The sequence below is a fragment of the Oreochromis niloticus genome, linkage group LG18 (assembly GCF_001858045.2).
Source record: "Oreochromis niloticus isolate F11D_XX linkage group LG18, O_niloticus_UMD_NMBU, whole genome shotgun sequence".
Lineage (NCBI taxonomy): Eukaryota > Metazoa > Chordata > Actinopteri > Cichliformes > Cichlidae > Oreochromis > Oreochromis niloticus.
Window position 1 is genome coordinate 33,151,879 of NC_031982.2, and position 22,061 is coordinate 33,173,939.

The following is a 22,061-nucleotide window of genomic DNA, read 5'->3' on the forward strand; positions in this document are numbered from 1 at the left end:
CACAAAAGATGAACGGACCGCACTTATACAGCCTCTGTTTTCAGCTCGTTGCAGTTTTTGCTTGGGAACAACTTGGAGCTCAATGTCTTCCAAGGACTTCACAAATCCCGTGATTAATGAACAAAACACTTCTCAATGTGAGCCACACAACAAAAAAAATCAAGAGGACGACAAAATTACCAAAAACACGTGAAAACTCAGATCAGTCCAAAAATGTCACAGTTTAAGTGAGATGCAGGACTCAGAGACACATCGGAGGTTTAACTCAGAAACTAAAACTCTGATGTTTTATCGGGAAGCATCTTAAACTCTCCATAACAGCCCGAAACTCAAAATAACCCAACAAAACCACCACAGAAAAGATTAGTAATTACCCCAAAGTGACAAAACTACAAGAAAAACTCAACATGAGCTCAAAGGGATGCAAACCAAAGCCCACAGAGATGAAAACAACATGAAATAACCACAAAATGAGACGGCAAACTGACTCAAAAGTGCTGCAAGATGCTCACAAATGCAGAGAAGTTATGATAAAATGACAACAAAGAGAGACATCATTTTGAAATTTTCACAAACTGATGCAAAAGTACCATGAGATGAAAAATATGGAGAGGAAAAAATAATCTTAAAAAAAAATAAAACCCTTAGAGAAGCAGATGCAAAATCACCCCAAAATACTCAAATTTCTGTTAAATGGACCTAAGAGATGATAAGTATCCACAGAGATCATAAAAGGCAGAAAATGACCACAGAAAAACTAAATACGACTACAAAGAAACACAAATTAACCACAGTGACTGAAATGAGACAGCAACAGTTCACAGACATGAAAAATGACCACGAAGTGACAGAATTACTACACAGGGATGCAAAATGTCCAAAATAAACTTGCACAGTCTTGGTTGAACAATGCAAAACGACTGAAGAGACACTAAAGTAAAAAGGGGGCAGGAGTGCTTTAGTCTCGGGGCTGCTGGTTCCCAGAGGCACCGTTCAGACATGGTGGACTTTTACATGAGATGAACAGAAACGGGCACGAATGTCTGAAGCAGCTTTTTATTTATATGCTGTGACAAAATGAATTTTTCTGGAAACCAACCAGGGAGAAGCGTCTGGTTTTGGCAAAATGAGCACGAGAGAGTTTGCAGCACTCCTTCTCACTGATGCATTAAAGATGAATAAAATCCAACACAGCCATAAAAGATTCCCACTGAACCTCAGCTGCAGTCTGATCCGTCTGACTGTGAGCTCCGCATGTACCCGACACACCAGACAGCAGCTAAATATCCACCGTGCTCGTTCACTGCTGCCACAGTTTGATCATTTTCACCCCAAAAGACAAACTGAGCAGACTTGTGGAGTTTAACGCTCCCATAAAATCCTGACTTGGTCTCTGATGCTGCTCCCTGTGAGGTCACCATCTGTTAATAAACACATGCACAACCACAGTCTTGCGTTCACTCGATGATCACATTAAGAAGATTCATGGAGCTGCGCGTTTCCCCGACATCGCCGTGTTTTAATCACCCATCACCTAAAAATTCTCTGCCCGAGTCAAACCAGTGAGGACGGTAACAGTAAAACCACGAGTGATGCTTCATCTAAATTACACCCGGTGAAATCATTATTACCATTACCCAGCGTCCATTGCTGGAGCTGTAAACTACACCCGTCACCACGGAGACAAATGAGCAGAGAAACCCTCGTTAACCACCTGCTAAACTGCAGCTGAGCTGCTGCACTGAATCACTCCGAGGGATCATAAACGTGAAACGCCTCCGCTTGTATCTGGTCACCTTTGGCACCGACGTGGCCTCAGAGAGCAGGAGACTCCTCCAACAGCAAACAGGCCGTTTCACTGCCACAAATGTAAACCGAAATCATCGTTAAACAACAGAAAATTACCACAAAATAACTGAAGAGGCACAGAAAGCTCAAAGAGATGACAACAAAAAGACCTAACGACTGAAAATGATCACAAGGAACCGTGAAATCATGTCAGATGATGTAAGGTGACTGAAAAGAGAAACAAAAATGTCAACAGAGATGAAAAATAAGCCAAAAAAGGCATCAAATTACCACAAAGTGAGACAAAATGAGCACAGCTTGAAAGAAAACATGCTTAATGAGTCTCGTTTCAGAGGCTGTGAAAGACAAAGAGATGCTAGATGCATTTTACATGCAAAGGGATGCACAATGACTGCAGCGGGATGCAAAATGACTTGAGAGAGACACGAGAAAGCCACAGAGATGAAAAATGTAAACAAAACGGCATTAGGATGCAACACAGGGACATGAATATACAACTGTGATTAAAAAGGGCAGAAAAACTAATAAACGCAAAAGAACTGATTCAAAATGAGCACAGAAAGGCTCACAATGACAACAGGGCTCCAATAAGAGGCTGGTGGACTCCTACAGGATTTCTATTCATCAAAAAATAACCAAATGGATGAAAAATGACTGTCAAATAACGTCTGAAAGACATGCGAGATTCATTTGGCATCCATCATTTGGCACAAGAGCCCCATAAAAAGACAAAAGGGATGCAAAATGATCACAAACGGATGAGAACTGACTCTCAAATTATGTAACATCACTGAAAAGATATGCAAGATCCAAAGGGACCACAAAGAGCGAGAAAATGACTACAAAGGGAGGCAAAATAGCGAGAAACTGATTGCTTTGTAGCAACAAATTGAGTTTAAATCCAGAAGAGGCTTCAGGACAGACGGTGGGGTGGAGTGTCACGTCTCCTCGACAAACACAGCAATGGTTTGTTTGGATGTTTGTTCAGGTTCGGACAAGAAATCATCAGAAGATCAAAATGAATCAGGTGTGCATGTGAACAACATGAAAATAAATCACTTTGGAACGTCACAGCAAAAACGTGATTGTGCAGGATCCTGAAAGCCGTTAAGTTCCTTGTTCAGCAGATCTACAGAAACACTGCTGCAGACAGAGGATACAGACGTGCAGACTTCATACACTTTGATCTGAAACACTTGATTCCAGCTCAAACCTGAAGATTAAAGCTGCACAGCCTGACGTAAATGAAACCTGAAGGTATCGTTCTTAAGCGGCTGCAGCCCAAAGCAAACAGCCTCGGGGGACGCTGGAGCCGCCGGGCGCCACAAACATTACCGCCGTCTGTGTCCGAGGGATGAAGAGAGAGCGAGGGGAAATAATAAAGCGTGGCAGAGCGAGAACCTCCAACGAGGGCTGCAGAGAAATGTACAAACACTGATAACAGCAGGAAAATTGAATTTGCTCCAGTGTTTGGTGTAATTGTGCTCAAGAGGAAGACAACAAGCTGAATCCCCACAGTATCGTCACGGAAACAGGGAATCGGTCGAACTAATGTGGATCGGGAAAGGTCCAGATGCTGAGTCACCGATGAGAGGAGCCATTGTTGTGACGTGACGCAAACGTGACATCAGAGACAGAATCTGAGCCCCGCTCGGGTCCAGACCAGCTTCACCCGTCAGCTGAGCACAATGAGGGGTTTCATCTGCAGCGGCCCAATGGAGGTCCATCAGAGGCTTCCACCAGACCTCTGATGGTGCACAGAAACCTGCGCTGTGCACCTCCCATGCCTTAGAGGTTCACAGACACCACCCAAACCCTTCGTTCTCGTTGAGCATCAGCAGCTGTTGCCGATGGTCTTACTGTGAACAGAGCGAGGTGGGTGATGTCATAAGGTCTCGGCTGTTCAGAGCTCCCTAAAGATGGACACCTGCTGCCCGTTCACCTTTGCCCTCTTGGCAGAAGGTACCATCACCTGAAAGGGTGAAAGCATACGTCCCCACAGATTTCTGTCCAAACACAAAGCAGTGTGCACGTGCAGGCAGAGATCTCAGGATCAGGTTAACCTGCTCGTGCGGCGGCAGCTTCATGAAGAGGGTGGAGTCACCGTGCTGATGGAGACGAGGCCTTTGCAGAGCCCTCGTCTCCATCAGCACCAACTTTCTGTGCATTAACCACGAGTCAAGTTGGGATTTAGCTCATGAACATCATAAAAACAGCAACAAAGTGCTTTCCATCTAAAAGACAGCAATAAAACAGAAAACACACGCAACAAAAAGCAAAAACAGAAAAAAACTGAAATAAAATTTAAAAATGAAGATAAAAATAAAGAAGATTAAAAAAAAGACTGATCAAAGCTACCTCTGCTACTAATCTTTAAAGTGATGAACTATTGAGGCGCACTCCTTCCATGATTTATGGGCCACAGCAGCAAACGTCTCGGGGCTCCGGCGGCCCTTTGTGGGCCTGCTTCCTGGTCGTCGTCGTCGTCTTCTGCATCTATTCGTGATTGTTCTTTATGAGTAATCATAATTTTTATTATTAAGTCTGTTGAACTGCAGCCGTGTTAGTTTGCTTTGCGTCATGGATTTAGGGGCCGTAACAGAGCATTTTTATTCTCTTTGTGTTTATTAACAGATTAAATCAAAATATAAACCATGTTAAATCCTGTTTAATCTGAATCATTTCAAAGCCGTCCTGTTGGCCTTTGTATCTAAATGATCTTAAAACACAGATTAAAGCCGTGCACTCGCTGACAATGTAAGATTTACAGATTTCTTTATTTTCTGTTTTCTTTGCTCCGACGCGCCATCTGAACAAATACCGCTCAAACATACCGTCTTATAGACTCATAAGGACGCATCTGAGCATGCTCTGATGCGTTCCTTCTTCAAAAGTTACTGTTTTTTCCTTCGCTGTGTTCTTAAAGAGTAAAAAGCAGCATGTGGTGAGCTGTATGGCACAAAGTCAACCCCGACATTCACTCCAGAGCCTTCCTGCTGTCTTAACACCTTAAACAACACCTGAAGGCTTCATTATGTTTGTGACCACCTCCCGATTCTCCACCGGGAAACATGTTTCCTGCAGGTGGAAGTGGTTTTTCACAGCTGCCCATGAACTGTCCACTCATCAGGACATGTTGGATAATAAAGATTCAGATTTACATGAAACTGGTGGCGAATCTTCAGTTTAAAGCAGTCATGTGATCTACACCAGCTGATCAGTGATCCTTCTCCTTCCTCTTTGATGTTTTCAGACAAACGAGCTACATCCAGGTAACATCCACCCAGAGCTGAAGCGATCGATCGCTTAATCAATAGTTCAGTCGTGTTTCTGGCACAAAGGCTCAAAATCCTCCGGCTGTGAAACAAACTGATGACGAAACAATGATCTCAGAGAAACCGTGAAGGACGATTCTTCTTACTTTGATTTGACTCTTAATGACATCATAATGACGGGACACGAGCGCAGGTAGGAGCAGACCTTTCATGTTCCCACTCGCGTCCCGTTTCAGCTTTCACCCAGGTGTTGGGCTGTGAGTTTGTTATGTAATGGTTTTTCCTTCTCCACATATTAAAAATTCCATATTTGTCCTGAGCTCTTGTAAAAGAAATAAGACATAAATATTAATATAATGATTATTTTTGGCCACATGGTGGCAACAAAAATGAAACCATCTAAAAACAACATTTCTTGACATTTTTCTCACTTTTCAGACTCGACGTTTGATTAAATTTAGAGATTAGAGAGCCTCGATCTTACATTTCATCTCCCGGCTGCATGGCGCTCGCTCTGCTCCAACATCTGTCTGACATAAATATCATTACACTAAATGACCACAACCACAGAGTCCATTAGGAAACCCTGAACACAAACAGCCTCCACAGAGAGACTCCTATAAATGAATTAAGTCACTGAGGTCTTGTTTATGTTTGCATGTAAATCATGAAAATCCTACTTCATTAACTGTCAGTGAACATCTCGCAGTCCCCACGCAAACTTCAAACTTTACATGTTAACACTTTACTATGAGGATGTACTCAGTGAAACATGAATCGCTCATTAGGCCTGAACAGTGACCTAAACGAGCGGCAACAAAGACGGCCCTTCATCCTTCATCAGCCAAACCCTCAGAATCAGCTCGTGTTTTTCATACAATAACTTCTGTGTTTTTATTGGCGCCATGCCATGTGACCTTTTCATGTTCCAGCCTCTCAAAGAAGCCTGGGGTCACTCATAATTTCAAATCACAGTAGCAGCCAATAGTGTTTCATAGTTTTATTAGCAAAAGTGCACAAAGTCACTGTGCACTTTGGGTCGTATCACCACGTGGGATGGGCGGCTGCTCCAAACAAGCTGAAAGTCTCCTTTTTACCCACGTTTTGAGCCCACGGCACACTGATCAAACTCATCCAGGCCCTGAAGACGTCCTTCAAACTCTGCAGCTTCACTGAACCTGGACATGTGTCACCAAACCTGAATGTTAAAACAATCCTGTCATATTATTCCACGAGCTGTCAACGAAACTGCAAACACATCATCCACCCGTCCTGGAGAAACATCTGGAGAACTTAGAGTTGTTTGATCCGTATCATATGTCCAAACTGTGAGGAACATGTGGACATATCAGTGCTGTTTCTCCATTTCATGAGCTACATTTACGGGTGTTTAAAAATGACCCAGAAGGCATCAGGGCCGGAAGATGAGCCCGGCATAGAGAACTTTCACAAGCTCTAACTTTTTCTGAGTAGCCTCAGAAATGCTGGGAAAAAAGAAAAAGAAAAGTAACATTTCTGATGTGGAGGAAATGTGTGATTTCCCATGAAATGACGCTCCTCTGAAAGCAATAACATGTTCAGTCTGCCATTAAAACACAAGTGAACCATAAATAATTAGAGTGAAGACGCTTTTAGCCTCTTAGATCCAGATCAATAGCAGTCAATCATAAAATCAGGAGACAAATAAATGGACTTCTGTGGAAGTCATTTCCAGTTTGCGGTTAAAACCTCTTCTTGATTCGCAGGAAGTGATGCATTAGACACGCACAACTGGTTTGATGGAAGACATCTGTCAAACCACCGGACATCAGACTCTTCAGTGGAAGTGAACGAAGAGGAGCAGAAACAATCCGTGTCGTCTGCTCTGTCAGCAGCAAATCAACCTTGGAGTGGGTGAAAGTGCACGCCACCATCTCCCAATCAAAACCCATCGACTTGTCTTCAAAGACATCAAGCCTGGTCGGGTCATTACGTCCCTCTAAGACTGCTGGAGATGATTTTTGTAAATTATTCCAATGATAATTTAGTTCAAAGGTCCTCACCCTTAATCATTCTGCAACCCTGGGCTCCCAACTCAACAGGAGACGCCCCACCTCCCTGCTTCCATCATTACACCTAGAATAGCCTTATTTTAATGGATTTAAAGGGAAACTGTAACAGGTTTAAATTCAATAAGAAAACAAAACAAAATATAAAAATAAAATGATTTTAACCTACAGAAATTGTGAGTGAAAGACATGTCAGACAGGAATTAAGGATTAAGTGATTCAGGCCAAAGTGTTGGTACTGTGGTCTGACAGCGAGAGGGTTCCAGGTTTGAACCCATGCAGGGTCCTTCTGTGTGCAGTTTGCATGATTTCTCCAAACTCAGGAGAGCTCCTGTCTGCAGGTGTCTCACGAAACAGATTCTTAATCTCAAGAGTTTCACTTCCTGGTCAAACAAGGACTCACGTAGCAGATATGCTTCCCACAGGTGGCTGGGAAAATAGTTCAAAGTCTGATTTTTAAATAATCTCCAAAGTCCAGATGTTTTCTCAGGAACATCTGGACTGCCACCTCTTCATGTGGCTGCTCCCACAGAAACTCTGGAAATTCTGATCTTCCTGAGGAGCGCAGTTTAATCAATATGCCATCTGAAAATGGACCGCATGTGTAAGCTGTAATCTGTTACATAAGTCACTGGCAGGGCCTATTTATACATCGCTGCACTGTTTCTCACGTCAGCTCCGTCTACCTGCACGAAAACAGTAAAAACAACGACGGCTCGGTGCTCGAGGTAAAACTGATCAACGTGTAAGAACACGATGAATCAATCTGACACACCTGAAGAGCGGCTGGCTCTTTCAGCCACTGATGTGTTCTCGCTGAAGCGTCACAGCTGCGACTGATTGCACGCAGGAAGCGAGGTTGGTTTAAACGCCTCACATTTATTTCACAGAGACTCGTCGAGCCGAGCAGGACGAGAGGCGCCGAGGCCTCCTTGGAGCTCCATAAAGGAACAAGCTTTTTGTGCATCTGTGGGCTCAAACTGTCAGCTGACACTTTATCGTATCCTGATACATAAAAGATCATAAATGCACTCAGATCACAGCGCCGAGCCTCTCACTCCAAACATTAAAGATAAGCACCAAAACTGCAGAGGAGCTTTAAAAAGAAGCTCAATTAACTCCTCGCGCTCGCCTGATGTGTCTGCCATGACTAAATCACTCTCACCCCGTGGAGTCTGCTGTGACTGCTGTTTGGAGTTACTGATTGCTAATGAGCGCTCGTCACCACTAATTATCTGCACAGTCTCTGACTCCACTTCCAGCCTGCAAGCGTCTGATCGGGGCGGTTTAACCCACAGGCCCACACCAGCCGTTAAAAGGTCACACGTACTCGATGAAAACACCCATCACTGATTAAAATAACGTAAGAGAATTAAAGAGAACAGATGCTGTTTTACATCATGGATCAGTGACATCGTGTAAAAGGGGCGTATTTAAACTCAAACCGCCATCTTTTCTGAAACCTGTTGAGGTAGTTTCTGGTGACTGACGCAGGAATGCATTAATCCAACGTTTTCCCAGCGTTTTGGGTTTTTTAACCCGGCTTCAGATCCACGTTGATCTACTGAACTGAGAACAGTGCTGGATTAAATAAGCTGTCGTCCTGACTGTGAGGAACAGACCGGGAACTGATACGCAGCGATCCAACAATATCAGTCTATCCTGACGCAACAAGCAGGATCAGATTTCGGTCGTATCGGTTGATCAGATGTAGTTCTGTGTCGTCACTATGCGTGTTAGCTACAACAACAGCGTTTCCCTGTGTGTCTGCAAACTGTTGCTCTCTGTCGCCCTCTAATGGAAACTTTTACTGCAGTAACTGTAGCATTAACTCCACCAACCTCATCTGCTTCTTGTAAGCTCCACCCAGACTCGTGTGAGGAGCAGTAAAAGGAGGTGCACTCACACTGAGAGGAGGAAACCAGCACGACTGTAAAAACAGATGTATAAAGCTACTCTCGGCTACACCCTGAAGCCTGCATTTGACTCCATTGTGGACGTGGACACCACGGACCCGGCAGCCCAGTATTCTGTCCTGTTACACTACTCTGACAACAAATGCATTAACATGAAAATACATGAATAAATGTTGTCAGTGACAACAGGCCAAGCTATGATAACTACACCACCCGTCAGCAGCAGTGCACCGTATCACAGGATGGAGGAAGCTAACAGCGAGGGCGTGTCTCTTGCCTCTGTATGATGGTTCGAGGAGTTCGTGGCGTGTTGGTCTGTTCTCGCAGTTTTAACTTCCTGTGTTTCCAGCAGGTTGAATTTATCTATATAAATATTAAAGTATGCCGGATGGTAAAGTATGAATCTTCCATCTGTGTTTACGCAGCTAGTCTCATGTGACGTCTTTACAGCCAATCACGCTTGCTGTTTACTGTAAATACACACTGTGGACTTCATTACGACCTCCTGTTGGTTGAGCAGATTGCCGGAAAGCTTCTCAAATCAAAATTTGCTGATTTTGCTCTGCTGAAGGTCCTTAAGACAAGATTTTTCTAATCAGCCTTTGAGTCTTACCCAGGTCACAGCTTTCCTGCACAGAAAATAGATCCGCGACCAAAATAAAAAGCACTAAAACTACAGGACTACTAATAAAACCTGATCTGGTCCCAACCAACAGCGTTTTAAAAAGATGAATGATGAGCAGTAGTGCATTTTTTTCCCTCTACAAGGACGTTTCATTCATTGTGCAGTGGCAAAACTACTCAAACATCTCTGCCTGTGGATGTCTTTACTTAAACATGAGGTTTCACTCTGACAAAGGACCGATGACGGCGGCTGCACCGGGAGAGACAGATGTGCCAATAAAGTGTGACATTAATCTCGTTCAGCCTGGATTCAGACAGTAATTTGCTGAGGTTTCAGATATTTATGCACAGCAGTTTCCTGCCAGGGTAAAAATAGCTTTTTGCACGTTCAGCAAAAATCAGGGAAGATTAAGATGGAATTGGAAACTCGTCATCCTCCTTTTGTTTCAGTTTGACACAAATCAGAAAGCCGAGCTGGAGAATTTATCACCCATTTAACCACCTATGTTATAAGCTCTGTGTAGTCCTTTCAGCTCATATAGTATTAATGAAAGCTGGATGGTTTTTCAAGCTCTCAGGGGTTTGAACTTCTTTCTAAACTTTGTTCAGATTCAGACTTGATTGAAACCTAGTTTCAGGTTTGAGTCAGTTTTAAAACATCCGTATGACAAAATGGTAGTAAACATGAGTACACAACATCTCGTCTGGGTTTAATGTGACCGTCAGCGGTTTTCAGCTTTGTGAGAGCTGTTTGACCGAACAGCAGAGAAACAGCGCAGCATCAGGTCAGCTCACTTAAAGACAGATGAGATGGTTTTGGATGAGCTCCTGAACTCCTTTGCGCGCGTCCATCATCCTGGTCTAAACTGCAGCACTCGGATCAGCTGCTCGTTTCAGGATGTTTAACTTTACACGGTTTTGACAGAGTTTAGAGAAGGAGGGCTGCAAGATGGCCTCCACCTGCAGGGCGGCATGTAATCCTTGGAGCGATATGAAAGCATGAAAATCACAAACACTGACAGCACAAGGTTTTCATCTGAAGGAGATGATTCCACCCACAGACGCTGCTGCTGTCGTTGCTTTTCTAGTAAAAGAAAACAACATCAAAATCCAGGAGAAGTGAAGAGAGAGAAAGTGAGAGAGAGAGCATGGCATCAAACAGAAAGATGGCATTTATACAGCAGTGCATTGTGGGACGGAGCCCTCCTGTCAGGCTTGTCTGGATGCCAGGCCGAGGCCAAAGTTCACCACCGATCTGCCACCAAAACTGCTGATGTCAAACATCTCGCGTTTCCCTCGCTCTTTTTCTCTGCTTTCACACATGCTCACTCGCCCGGGCTCTCAGCCTCCACTCTGGATCTGATTTCACTCTCTCCACTGTGTTGTTATGGAAACCAAAATTTGGGTATTACATCACTTCAGCTCTGTGATGGTAGCTGCGGTCCGATACTGCAACCTTTGCTCGCAGTGTCGCCTCCAGAGGGCGGAAACAAGGACCTGAGTCACATTCAGGATTTAAACTTTAGTCCGGAGAAGAGATGAGCCACGATTAGCTTTCACTCATTAATAACTGAAGTCAGTCCACACGTCCAGCTTTGTTCTGGTTTAAGACTGGTTTCAAGCTCAGTTTAGACTTTCACACTGGTTTCAGAGTTGTTGTTTTTTTCAGACTTATTCTCAGACTTGGTTTCAAACCTAACTTTGGAGTGACACAATGTATTTTGGAGAACCAGGTGCTTCTCGGGTTGGTGTGAGTCTAAAACCTCTGCACGTTGCTGTATGATAACATTACTGTTTGTAGGAGACAGAAAACTCTTCCAAAGGCACCTTTTTCCAACAAGCTTGGAAAGTCCTGCAGGTAATCGAGTGGTGACGTCAGACTGCAGTGTTTACATGAGCGAAGCTTGGAAAACAACATTAGACACCTACAGCTACAGTCGTGCATAACGTGTTAAACCTGAATGTGTTGCAGTATGACATAAAAACGAGTAATCTGACTGAATAAACGTTTGTTTTTCTGTTAACAGACCTGCCACAACAAGTTTTTCCAGGACACGACTAACCGTAACGTCCCAAGCAGGTAGATTTCGGAGTGTTTTTGTGGTTTTCCGACAGCGAATCCTCCTCTTCGTGTTTCTGCGTTTTCCCTCGTTCTTTATCGCAGTCCATCCATCTGCTTCTGCTCTTTAATCCTCGTCCCACTTCCCCATACATGTGTCACGTTGAAGTGTTGCCTATGCATCAGAATCTGTGGGTGAAGTGTGTGAGTAATGCTTCCCCTGCTGTCAGCCCGAACAGCTGAAGTGCCCTTGAGCAAGACACTAAACACCCAGTGAGCTGCAGCAGAGCTTTAAACCAGCAGCTGGTCGACATCTGTGACACATTCACATTAAGTGATGGTGCTGGTCGCCTCGTCGCCATTCGTATCCGCCCCATAGATGCACCTGCAGTGACATCACCCACTGGTCCGTATCGCCATCGCCATCTTAGCGTTTCGAAGTCGGGTATGATGAGTGAAGGGAGAAGCCACATGCTCATTGGCTAACCAAAAAAATTAATTCCTGATTTACTAAATATGAACCTGAAATGAGGGATTAAGACCATAAACTCCTCAGGAAGGTGTTTACAGAGGTGCTCACGGCTTTCTGTAGGAACAGAAGTCTTTCTGCAATCACAGCTATCGCCCCCTGGTGGCCTTGAAACATCACTCAGGTTTAACGCATTTAACACATCAGCTTCATTTTTCAGACCCTTTTTCAGAAGCTGAATCCATCTTACACACCATCTATTACGCTGCCCCTTACAGTCCCAACATCAGCTAACAACCAAGACCAGCGAACATCAAAAATGGCCGACTGTTACAGAGAACATGTTTATGGTTTTCTTTATATTTAAATGACGTGAGCGAGTCATTTTTCCACCACTGAATAAAATTTAGGTTTTAATGTCATGTCAGGTATATTCCTGTTTTTCTTTTCTGTTGATTGGATGAAAGAAAACCCTTTTCCCCAAATACAGCAGGAAATCTAACAGAATCATATTCTAATGTAGTTCTATTGGTATCTCGTTGCACAGAAAGCTTTGGTCGAACACAAGTTTACGAGTTTCACCACAGTTACTCTGGATACCCTCCATGACATCGGCCTGTCTGCAGGGCTGAATGCCACCAGAGTCAAGGATCAGTCAGCTGATCAAAAACATGAAAACAAGTTTTGTTTCATCCAAAGTTCGACACGGTGAACCGAGCACGTGAAATCGAACGAAATCGATCTGGCAACCTGAACTGAAACCAATTTTTCTTTCATCTGCGACTCGCTGCAGGCAAAGTTTCCTCGCTTTCTAATTTAAAAGCTTCATTTCAACTTCTAGACATGAACAAATCCAACATGCAGAGACAGTCCCACAGTTACAAACTTTCAAGGTTCCTGAATTTCCTAAAGCAGCCAGTTAAAGGAAGAAAAGGCTGCTGGGAACTATTTTCACTGGTGGCTTTATCGTCATGGTGATGTAGTCCATGTTTGTGACAGCAGGACAACATGTTGGTTTCCAACACACGTAACTTTACATGGAAATCTCAGATGATGAAACAGAGTTTTGTGTGTATTTAACTGGAGCAAACTGCCCCTTTGATGAGTCGTTCACATTTATGTAAAGTCACGTGTCACGCATGTTTCAGTCCACAGTTTCTGAATTCGCCACTTCCTGTCACACCAACCCCAACACCAGAGCTCCCCTTCTTTCCTTTTTCACACGTCACTTCCTGCTCTGACACCAGCCGCCCATATGGAGCGGCCATATTGGGAGATGCATATGTCGTGTTGCTGGGAAAGCATGCGTCCTGCCAGTCGAGTACGAGATTCGCCATGAGTCAGTCTCTTCGGGCTTGTTTTATCACACAGTAGCAAAAATAAACTGGAGTCAGGAGGACGGGTTTTCCCCCCTGAGTTCGGACTCTCAGGCAGGACCGCCGCCTTCTTTCAGCCAGAACCATCTGTCTGAGCACACCAGAGGGTTAGATCTTTTAATGAAGGATTCTATGTAAAAGAAATAAAATAGTGTTTCATATTGTTAAATTAGGGCAACCTGGAGCCTGATACGCAGCAGAAACTCCAAAATAGCTCATATTTCAGACTAGTAGTGAATATTTTAGCCCCAAATATTAACATTTGGCAGAATATTTTTTCATTCACATCAGCTATGAGAATAAATAAGAAAATGAGTAATTTCTTCACTGATTCATCAGGTAATCTTGGCCAAATACACAACAGGAAGAAGAAACCAGCCGGTGATTTCTTGTTGTTTGTGGCTGCAGCTGCTGAGTTTGCACCTCTGGCTGCTAAATAAAAAGCTCTTGTTTGGAACAACGGTGAATTGTGAGAACAAACAAAAGGTGTTTTCCTGGAGCTGCGATCATCTGTCGTTCTGGCAGCTTTGCAAAGCAAAGACGCCAAAATGTCAGCGTCCGTGAGACCCGAGAGCTGAAGTGTGTCCAAACAAGGAGCAAAAAAAGGTCGACAGCTCCGAGAAATGCAGAATATTCATTACAGTCAGCTTCGCCTGGATTCATCACTGCCCGGCACATCTTTACTGCAGAGGTGAAACCTTCACCCAAACTAAAAACAGGCTCTTTTTACAGCTCGTGGACGCTGTTACGCAACCTGAACACAGCCACAACTCAGCATTAGGTTATTCATGTAGAAGCTTCCTGCTGCTCTTCTGCTGGAGATTTCCCAGGAAGCATCTGCATGTCCAAGTGTGGCTACATTTACCTGAAAAGCTAAAGTAACGGGTTCAGTCGTCTGTTGCTGATTGGATTTAACAACAAACAAAACCATCAATTTGCTTCTTGACTGTAAACAGATTATTAATCTGGTTCAATGAATAAAACACATTTTCTGATGTTTCACAGGCTCATAAAGACGAGTTTAAGACCTCAGCTTTGAAAATACTAATTCCTTCTTATGAAGGTACAACCTGCAGTACAATGAGATTCAGACAGAGCTGCGCTTTCTGAGCCAAAGTTAATAAAAACACTTAAGAATGAAGAGCAAGCAAGACTCTTACACCAGCCTTCTTTCAGCCTTCCCGTTAGAGATTAACCCAGGATCAGCACAGCCATGTGATCAAAACAACAAGGATCACTTTGTTACTGGTTAGGAAGCACGGTGGTCGTTTTTCATCCAAAATGCTCCAAATTCTAAAAGTAAACACCTGTAATCATTTAAAACTGGCAACATAAAAGCCTGGAGACGTGACCACGAGGAAAACCAGACGTCGTGTTTCACAAGCTTGTTAACGTAGCCTGAGTTTGAGGCGTAAATTAAATTCAGGAATCCATCTTCTGTAATCCCAAACTATGAGCTGGGACTTTAAATGATTGTCAGACACACACACACACACACACACACACACACACACACACACACACACACAGTGTTGTGATCTCAGTCAGCAGCATCTCCTCACACCGTGTGCAGGAGGGCAAAAAGAAGGAGATCCAACAATTTTCCTGGAAATGTTTGCAAACCAAATGAGATTTGAGTCGACGTTTCAGGTTTCGTTCGCAGCTGAATGAAGGTAAAATACTTTTTTGATCTCAAAACACAAAAATATGTTTGTGACAGACCGAAGGTGCAGAAACACATTTACACCTGTACACCAGGACTTTATCAAGTCAGTGTGTCCACCTTTAATCAGGTTATTCCCTGATCAGCGTGACCTCTGACCTCTGATCCTCACACCTGCAGCGGGCAAACACGAAGGAGGACAGAAAAGTTACGCCTTTATGTCACATTGACTCAGCAGGAATAACAAGAAAGGTCTGTGCGGATGTTTTGTTATGTAGTAGATTCTTGACTCAAAGTTGTGTCCCAGCACGACTTTGAGTCAAACAATCAGATTCGTCACATCTAGGGATGGGTATCGAAACCTGGTTCTTGTTGAGAACCGGTTCCCACTGTTTCAATTCCTTGGAATTGTTTGCCATTTTTGCAAACGATTCCCTTATCGATTCCAGTCACCCCGAATGACGTCACCACGTTGCGGAGCGTCATTTACCTGGCAGGGCGCCTAAGCGGCTCACATGCTCAAAAGTTTGGTTATACTTTACGAGAACGGATGACAACGGGGCAACTTGCAATACTTGCAAAGTAGATATTTCATTTAACCTCCTAAGACCCGAACTCTTCCACAACATGCATTTTTAATTTCTCTTTGATATTTGGGCATATCGGGGCCCGATGAATGTAAAAACAAAGAATTTCCAGATTTTTTTTTTTTTTTACCTTATTTTTGTTTTTAAGAAAAATGAGAGCCACAAATGAGGATATTCATTTAAAATTTTGATAGAACAGTAGCAGTATAATGTCCTCGTAAGTGGATATCAGGCCCATGTAGAGCAAAATGGAGTATTTTAGTCAAAATAACCAAAAATGTGATGTCCACATATGTGGACAGCAGGTCCTAGGAGGTTAAAGGAGGAAACACTACGAATATGCAAAAGCATTTTTTCACAAAACACGCGATGAACTTAAATGAATGTCCTGTTTTTAATTCCGCTCCGGACTCGTGAATCTCAACCCAGCAGCAGCGGTAACGTTTGCACGTCCTCTCCCGTTAATGCAGCAGGTAAATAATCAGCTAACAGTGCATATTATGTTAGTGCGATCTGCCTTATTACAAAACCTGCCATTACTGTGCTGCATTTAGGCGACCATGATGAGACAGACAGACAGAGTGTGGCTGGCAGTTCTCGCTGCAGTCTACCGGTAGCGTCTCCTTCCAGGCCAGGATAGACGAATGTCACCAAGCAGTGACTAAGTTTGTGGTCAAAGGCTTGCACCCATTTGCCACAGCAGATGCCCCCGATTTTCAGTAAGTGAATGTGTTTAATTGTAGGCAGGGACATTACTGGATATTCTTGTGTAATTGCTACAGAATAATTTATGTTATACTTTGTTATTGCTACAGAAGAATATTTATTTTATTATTTTACATTTACAATTTTTTTTTCCTGGGGACCCTGTGACACCCCATTGAAGAGAAGAGAAAGAGAAAGAGAAGACATAAAACAAAGTTCTAAGCTAATCGACCTTAGTGTTCTCCTTTTTTAAAAATAAGAATCGAAAATGGAATCGGAATCGTGAAAATCTTATCAATACCCATCCCTAGTCACATCGCAGTGATTTCAAAACTACTGGAATTGCTTTAAAACCAAAAACACCTCTAAAACCAGGAGGACAAGAACAGGACAGAGTTCATGCAGGTGCTGCCTGCTGCCTCTCCACGAGCTGCACGCACCAACAACAGCAACACCTTTGAAGACGCGCTGCATATAAAACTGTAAATCTGCACTTCAGGGCTGAAGGTGTCGGCAGTGGAGGGAATCATCTCGCCACTCACACCAGATACCTCAGTTCAACTCCCCCATGGGACAGATTTAGGTTATTGATTGATCCGCTATTAATCATCATTAACAGTAATGGTTTGGTTATGTTTGGGCAATAAAACCAGTTGGTTAAGGTTAGAAAATTAAACTAGTTGCTCAGGTAAAGATCCCAGGGACAGTTAATTTACAGTGGTTTTCTTGGTTGCCACGGTGACACATCTGGCTGCAGATGTGAAGCGTACCTCCTGAAATGTATGAGCTTCAAATCTGACTGTTATGAAAAACAAATCTGTGTCCATGTCTTCAAACCAACAGGTGATTTTTTTGTGTTTCGTGTTCTGGTCGTTCTTCAGATCACGGCTAAACAAACGAGCCTCACCGCCTCAGAGGCGGCCGTCAGCCGCAGGATGCTGAGGCCTTTCTGCACGCCAGGATCTCTTCTCTGGACAGGAATCGGTCACAACCGTGTACGACTGTCGGCCGCCTTTTCAGTACAGACACCTGCTCAGCAGCATGCACTATGAATCACCCGCTGCCTGGTTTTTGTGTTTTTCTTTACATAAATACAAATATTTCCATCATCATATTAAAAGTTTAAAATTAGCAGGACACAAGAAAAGTAAAGAAGAGCTCCTGTAGTTTTGTCCACATTCACTCCTGTGGCAGGTTTCACTCTGGTCTCTTTTTTTTTTATGTAGTTTTTTTTTTCTGTTGAATTGTGATTTTAATTTCAAAACTGAATTGAATAATCGTGATTATGTGATTGTAAGTGGTGCAGCAAAGTCCAACACTGCACAGGAAACAAAGATGCTGACGGTCGCTCGGACCATCACTGAACGAGTCCCCCGCTCACAGCGAGCTCAGAGTTTGGTAACACACTTCAGCACCATCAGCCACCTGCTGGAGCTCCACTTATGTAACTCTGGTGGGTTTAAGTGGTTTCAGAGGTTTGGAATCCACATTTAAATCCATCCACCAAACAGAATACCTGCACAGGTGAAACCTCTCTCGCCCTTTCACACACACACAGCAGAGAAACGATCCAGCAGCTGAAGCCTGCTGAGCGCTTACATAACCAGCAGCTACAGCTACATACAAGAGGAAGCTTTTCATTTCCACCAGCAATATTAGGTTACAGCCTCGCCGAGTTCCTCACCAGCTTCATTAAAGCCTGAAAACTGCTGCAACAAAGTGCGAACGGAGAGCCGAGGGGAGGATCTCTCTCATCATTCAGATACTCACACGAACGCGTGGTAGAGCAGCGCCCATCCTCTCGGCCTCTCCAGCGCGTCGTAGATCAGGTTCTGGATCTTCCTCTTGCGGATGTTATTCCTCTTGGCCGGTCGGGCGTAGTTCAGGGGGGTCTTGGCCAGCAGCCCGATGCCGATGCCCTGGGAGCTCCGCTTGTAGTCATCCCGGCCCGGAGCCACCAGCAGCAGGGCGCCATCCTTGTCCGCTCCTGCGGTGCTTTGGTCCAGTAAGTCCCCGGGAGGAGCGCCGGAGGGCTTCTTCTGCTCCTCCGAGCTACTAACGACGGTCCTGGACCGGAGCCCCATGGTCAGTGCTGGATGCCCGGTGTGGGCAGCATGCCATGATCCGGGCGCTGGATCCGGAGACACCCCCCTCTCTTCAGCCGCGGGTCATTTAAGGATGTGGTCCCCGGCGCGAAGGGAGGTGCTCAGCAGTGTGACTGGAGAACGGGAGGAAAGGAGGAATGATGGAGGGAAAGGAGAGAAATGGAGCGTTACTACAGGAGAGCATCGGCATCTGGTACAGCAGCGCGAGGACAATGTGCGTAAAAACCGCGCATAACATGCACGCGCTGATCACCACGAGAACACACGGAGAGGTGAGGCCGACGCGGAGTGGGATATAAACTCACTAATGCGCAAAAACAGCGCGTTTTCCGGGGAACACGGGCTCCGTGTGACGGGACACGAGGCGAAAACACACCTGATCACACCGGGCGTTTTCATTAATCAATAATCTATAAAATAGAGCAACAATTGCCCACTTCCCAAACAGCCAGCACTCCCCCATAAACACACACACACGGGATAGACAAAGACCTGGCGACACACACACACGGGAAATCACAGGGACACCTATGAGAGCGCTAACAGCACCGAGCCCTACCGGCGGCGCATCCCGGCCATGGCTTCTGTCTCCGGGGCTCCCAGCCTCCATCCACCTGCAGAGGAAGCGGTGCTGAGGCGGAGAAGGAGGAAGAGGAGGAGGGTGGAGACGGAGAATGAAGAGCAGAGATGCTGTGCGAAGGAGGTCGGTACTGAAACTGAAGAGGAGAGAGAGAGGGAGAGAGAGGGAGGCTTTCAGCAGCAGCAACGCAAACGCCCCGAGCGCGCGCACTCACACATCCAGGCATGCATACGTGCACGCGCTCAAGAAAGCGTCCACCTTCGCGTATTCAGGAGGAAAACGCGCGTGTAAACACAGGTAGATGCAGGCAGACGCGCGCACGACAATCTGCACAGTCATGTAGACGTGCACGCGCCTGTGTGCACATGCATGTGCAGGGAAACTGGCTCTTTATTTCAGAGGCAAAACAGAAAAACAGAGTTACATAAAGACGAAGCTTCCGCTCCTTAAAGGGTTAAAAAAACCCACCGGAAACACAGAGCGGACTTCAGATTCTTTAGAAACATCATTTAACGCTCAAATCTCACCACTGACATTTCTTTTATGGGTTTACGTTTTCTAAAAGTTGGACTTTTTGTAAAATTACAATAAAATCTCCCGTATGAGCGATCAAATTCACCCCTTTTCCATCAAAGCATTCCCACTGAGAAAACACTCAGTGGTTTTAAGACAAATGTAAACAAGAACCACTGGGAAACATAATACATACAGCAAAAACGTCAACAATGGAAGAACAGAACATAAAAAACTCAGAGCCCAGGATCCGAGATAGCCGGTGTTTTATTATCCAGCTCTTACATTTCAGGTGATCTTTGGTTTGGGTTAGTTTGCTGTTCTTAGACATTGTTGTGTTTCCATTCTGTTCCTCCAGTCTGTGTCTGTGTTAAGTAGGCTGTCTTATTTCCTATGTTATTTTGGTAGCCTGTGTTGTGTTTCCCTTAATAAGTTTCAGCTGTGTTTAGGTCCCGCCCCTTTCCTCTTTCCTCATTATCTCTCATCTCCGTCTTCCTTCTTTCCTCCTGTTGTGATGTTGAGTTTCTAGTGATGTGCACAACTAGTCGACTAGAAACTAATCGTCCTTTTGTCCCTGGTCAGTACCTGATGTATTAGTCATGCAATCAAATTAATATTTAAACGGGTGCTCAAATGCCACAGTCGTTGTGTCCTAAATGCTATGCAACCATCTGCCAGCAGATGGAGCTGCAGCTCTGACATCATTGTAGAATATAGCTGTTCATGTAGGGCTCATGTTTTGTTAAACCATTTATTGTTCTGTATTTTAAAAGGCAAAAGAATGAGATTGTTGATATAAGTGGCAAGAATGAGCTTCCTGTGAAGGCTGGATGGGCTCTTCTTCAGCAACAGAGTGAGGAGTTCAGCTCCTCGGGAGGGGCTTACGGTGCGTTCACACCGAACGCGATAGAGGCGGCCAGAGCGTCAGGTTTACATGTAAAGTCAATGGAAAGAGGCTGATGACACGCGATTGCGCGTCCGGCGAAAATTCTGAAGCAGATTTGCGTCGCGAAAACGCCAAAACGCCTGAAACGCGCGTCATTGTAGCGCGTCTGGCGCGTTTGACTCGCGGAAAAAACCACGCGCGTGAGTTTTTGTGTTGCATTTTGTGCATATGCGTCTTTCGCCTCTACCGCTCGAGTTGGAAAAATTTGAACTCCAGCGTCAAGTCGCGCCGCGTCAACCAATCAGGAGCCTGGTGACGTGGCTGTAACCAGGTCAAAGGGGCAGATCAAACCAAAGCCCTTCATTCTTCATTCAGTATGGAGGAAAAACTCATCAACGCAGTGGCTAATCGTCCAGAACTATACGATGCTAGCTGCTACTTCTACCGGGACAGGAATAAAAAGGACCGAGCTTGGAGGCACAGAAGTGAGGAGATCGGGCAACCTGGTAAGTTCATTTGTTCTTCTTTTTAATTTTCAGACTGACCCGATGAAGCCGCGCTAAAGCTAGCAAGCCCGCCTACTGTCCCGCTATTTTCCCACTGATGTACAAATACCGTTCTGGTTTTATGCATGTTGTCATATAGGAATATATTGTTTATTAATAAACAGCACACAGTGGTCCCGCTCATCCGTCACTGCCTCGCTTTTTCGCTGATTTTTCATTGCACCGTACAGCATTGCATTCTGCAGCCTGATTGACAAATCTCCTCCGTGTCGTGTCTCCTGCGCTTGCCAAATTGATCATGTTTGGTTTTGATAACCATCACGTCCAATAGAAAAAACAGCACAAAAACACTCATAACTATGACCCTCATTCGGAAATAGACACCTGCACCGGGAGGAAAGGAAAAGGCGCACGAAAGTGGCAGGCAGATGAAGACAAAACGCGGCATAAAAATACTTTTACGTTTTGCAATCTACAAAGGTTTGCACTTTGAGAATCAACTTGTGAGAACTGTGACTAATGTTCATGTGTGTGGGGAAAAAAGTGTATAAAGTGCGTGGCGAGGGGCTAGTTATTCTGAGAACCCCTGCTGCAATAAAACAGGGACCACTGTATATACTTTCTCTATGATTATTGTATTCAACCTGTTAACAGTTAATATTGTCTTGATAGAACCAACTGATTCTGCTGCAGAGCATCCCCTGTTGCTTCTCCTGGCTCCCCAGTCCCTGAGCTCCTGCTGCTGCACCCACAGGTATGTACAGCAAGCACTGATAGCTTTTTACTCGGTGTGGGATTGCCTTGTGATCACCTTTACTAAATATCTACAACTAATCTGATTATATCCTGTTTTGTTTTTTTCAATGTTGAAATTAAAATCTAGTAGCAGCCTTCTCATTTCTTTGTGTTTTGTGCTGTGTTTTACACGCCCAGAGAGGAG

The 22,061-nt window shown here is 44.5% G+C and overlaps 1 protein-coding gene across 7 annotated transcripts in view; it reads right to left on the bottom strand.

The window, feature by feature from the left end:
• The window catches only part of kcnq3 (potassium voltage-gated channel, KQT-like subfamily, member 3), a 129,155-nt gene extending 108,561 nt beyond the window's left edge, over positions 1-20,594 (bottom strand). For 2 of the 7 annotated variants that reach the window (XR_003214944.1, XM_025900424.1), the window contains exons 1-3: positions 20,015-20,586; positions 19,196-19,352; positions 18,302-18,749 (exon numbers count right to left, since the gene is read on the bottom strand). Coding sequence is in view for 4 of the 7 variants with exons in the window: in XM_025900424.1 (XP_025756209.1) it covers positions 18,302-18,615 (314 nt within the window). In the remaining 3 variants the exon portion in view is untranslated. Of the gene's footprint in view, positions 1-18,301; positions 18,750-19,195; positions 19,353-20,014 lie in introns of all 7 variants that reach the window. The other 5 variants (XM_025900423.1, XM_025900422.1, XR_003214942.1 and 2 more) reach the window with 4 other exon arrangements.
• Between the last annotated feature and the right edge of the window lie 1,467 nt (positions 20,595-22,061).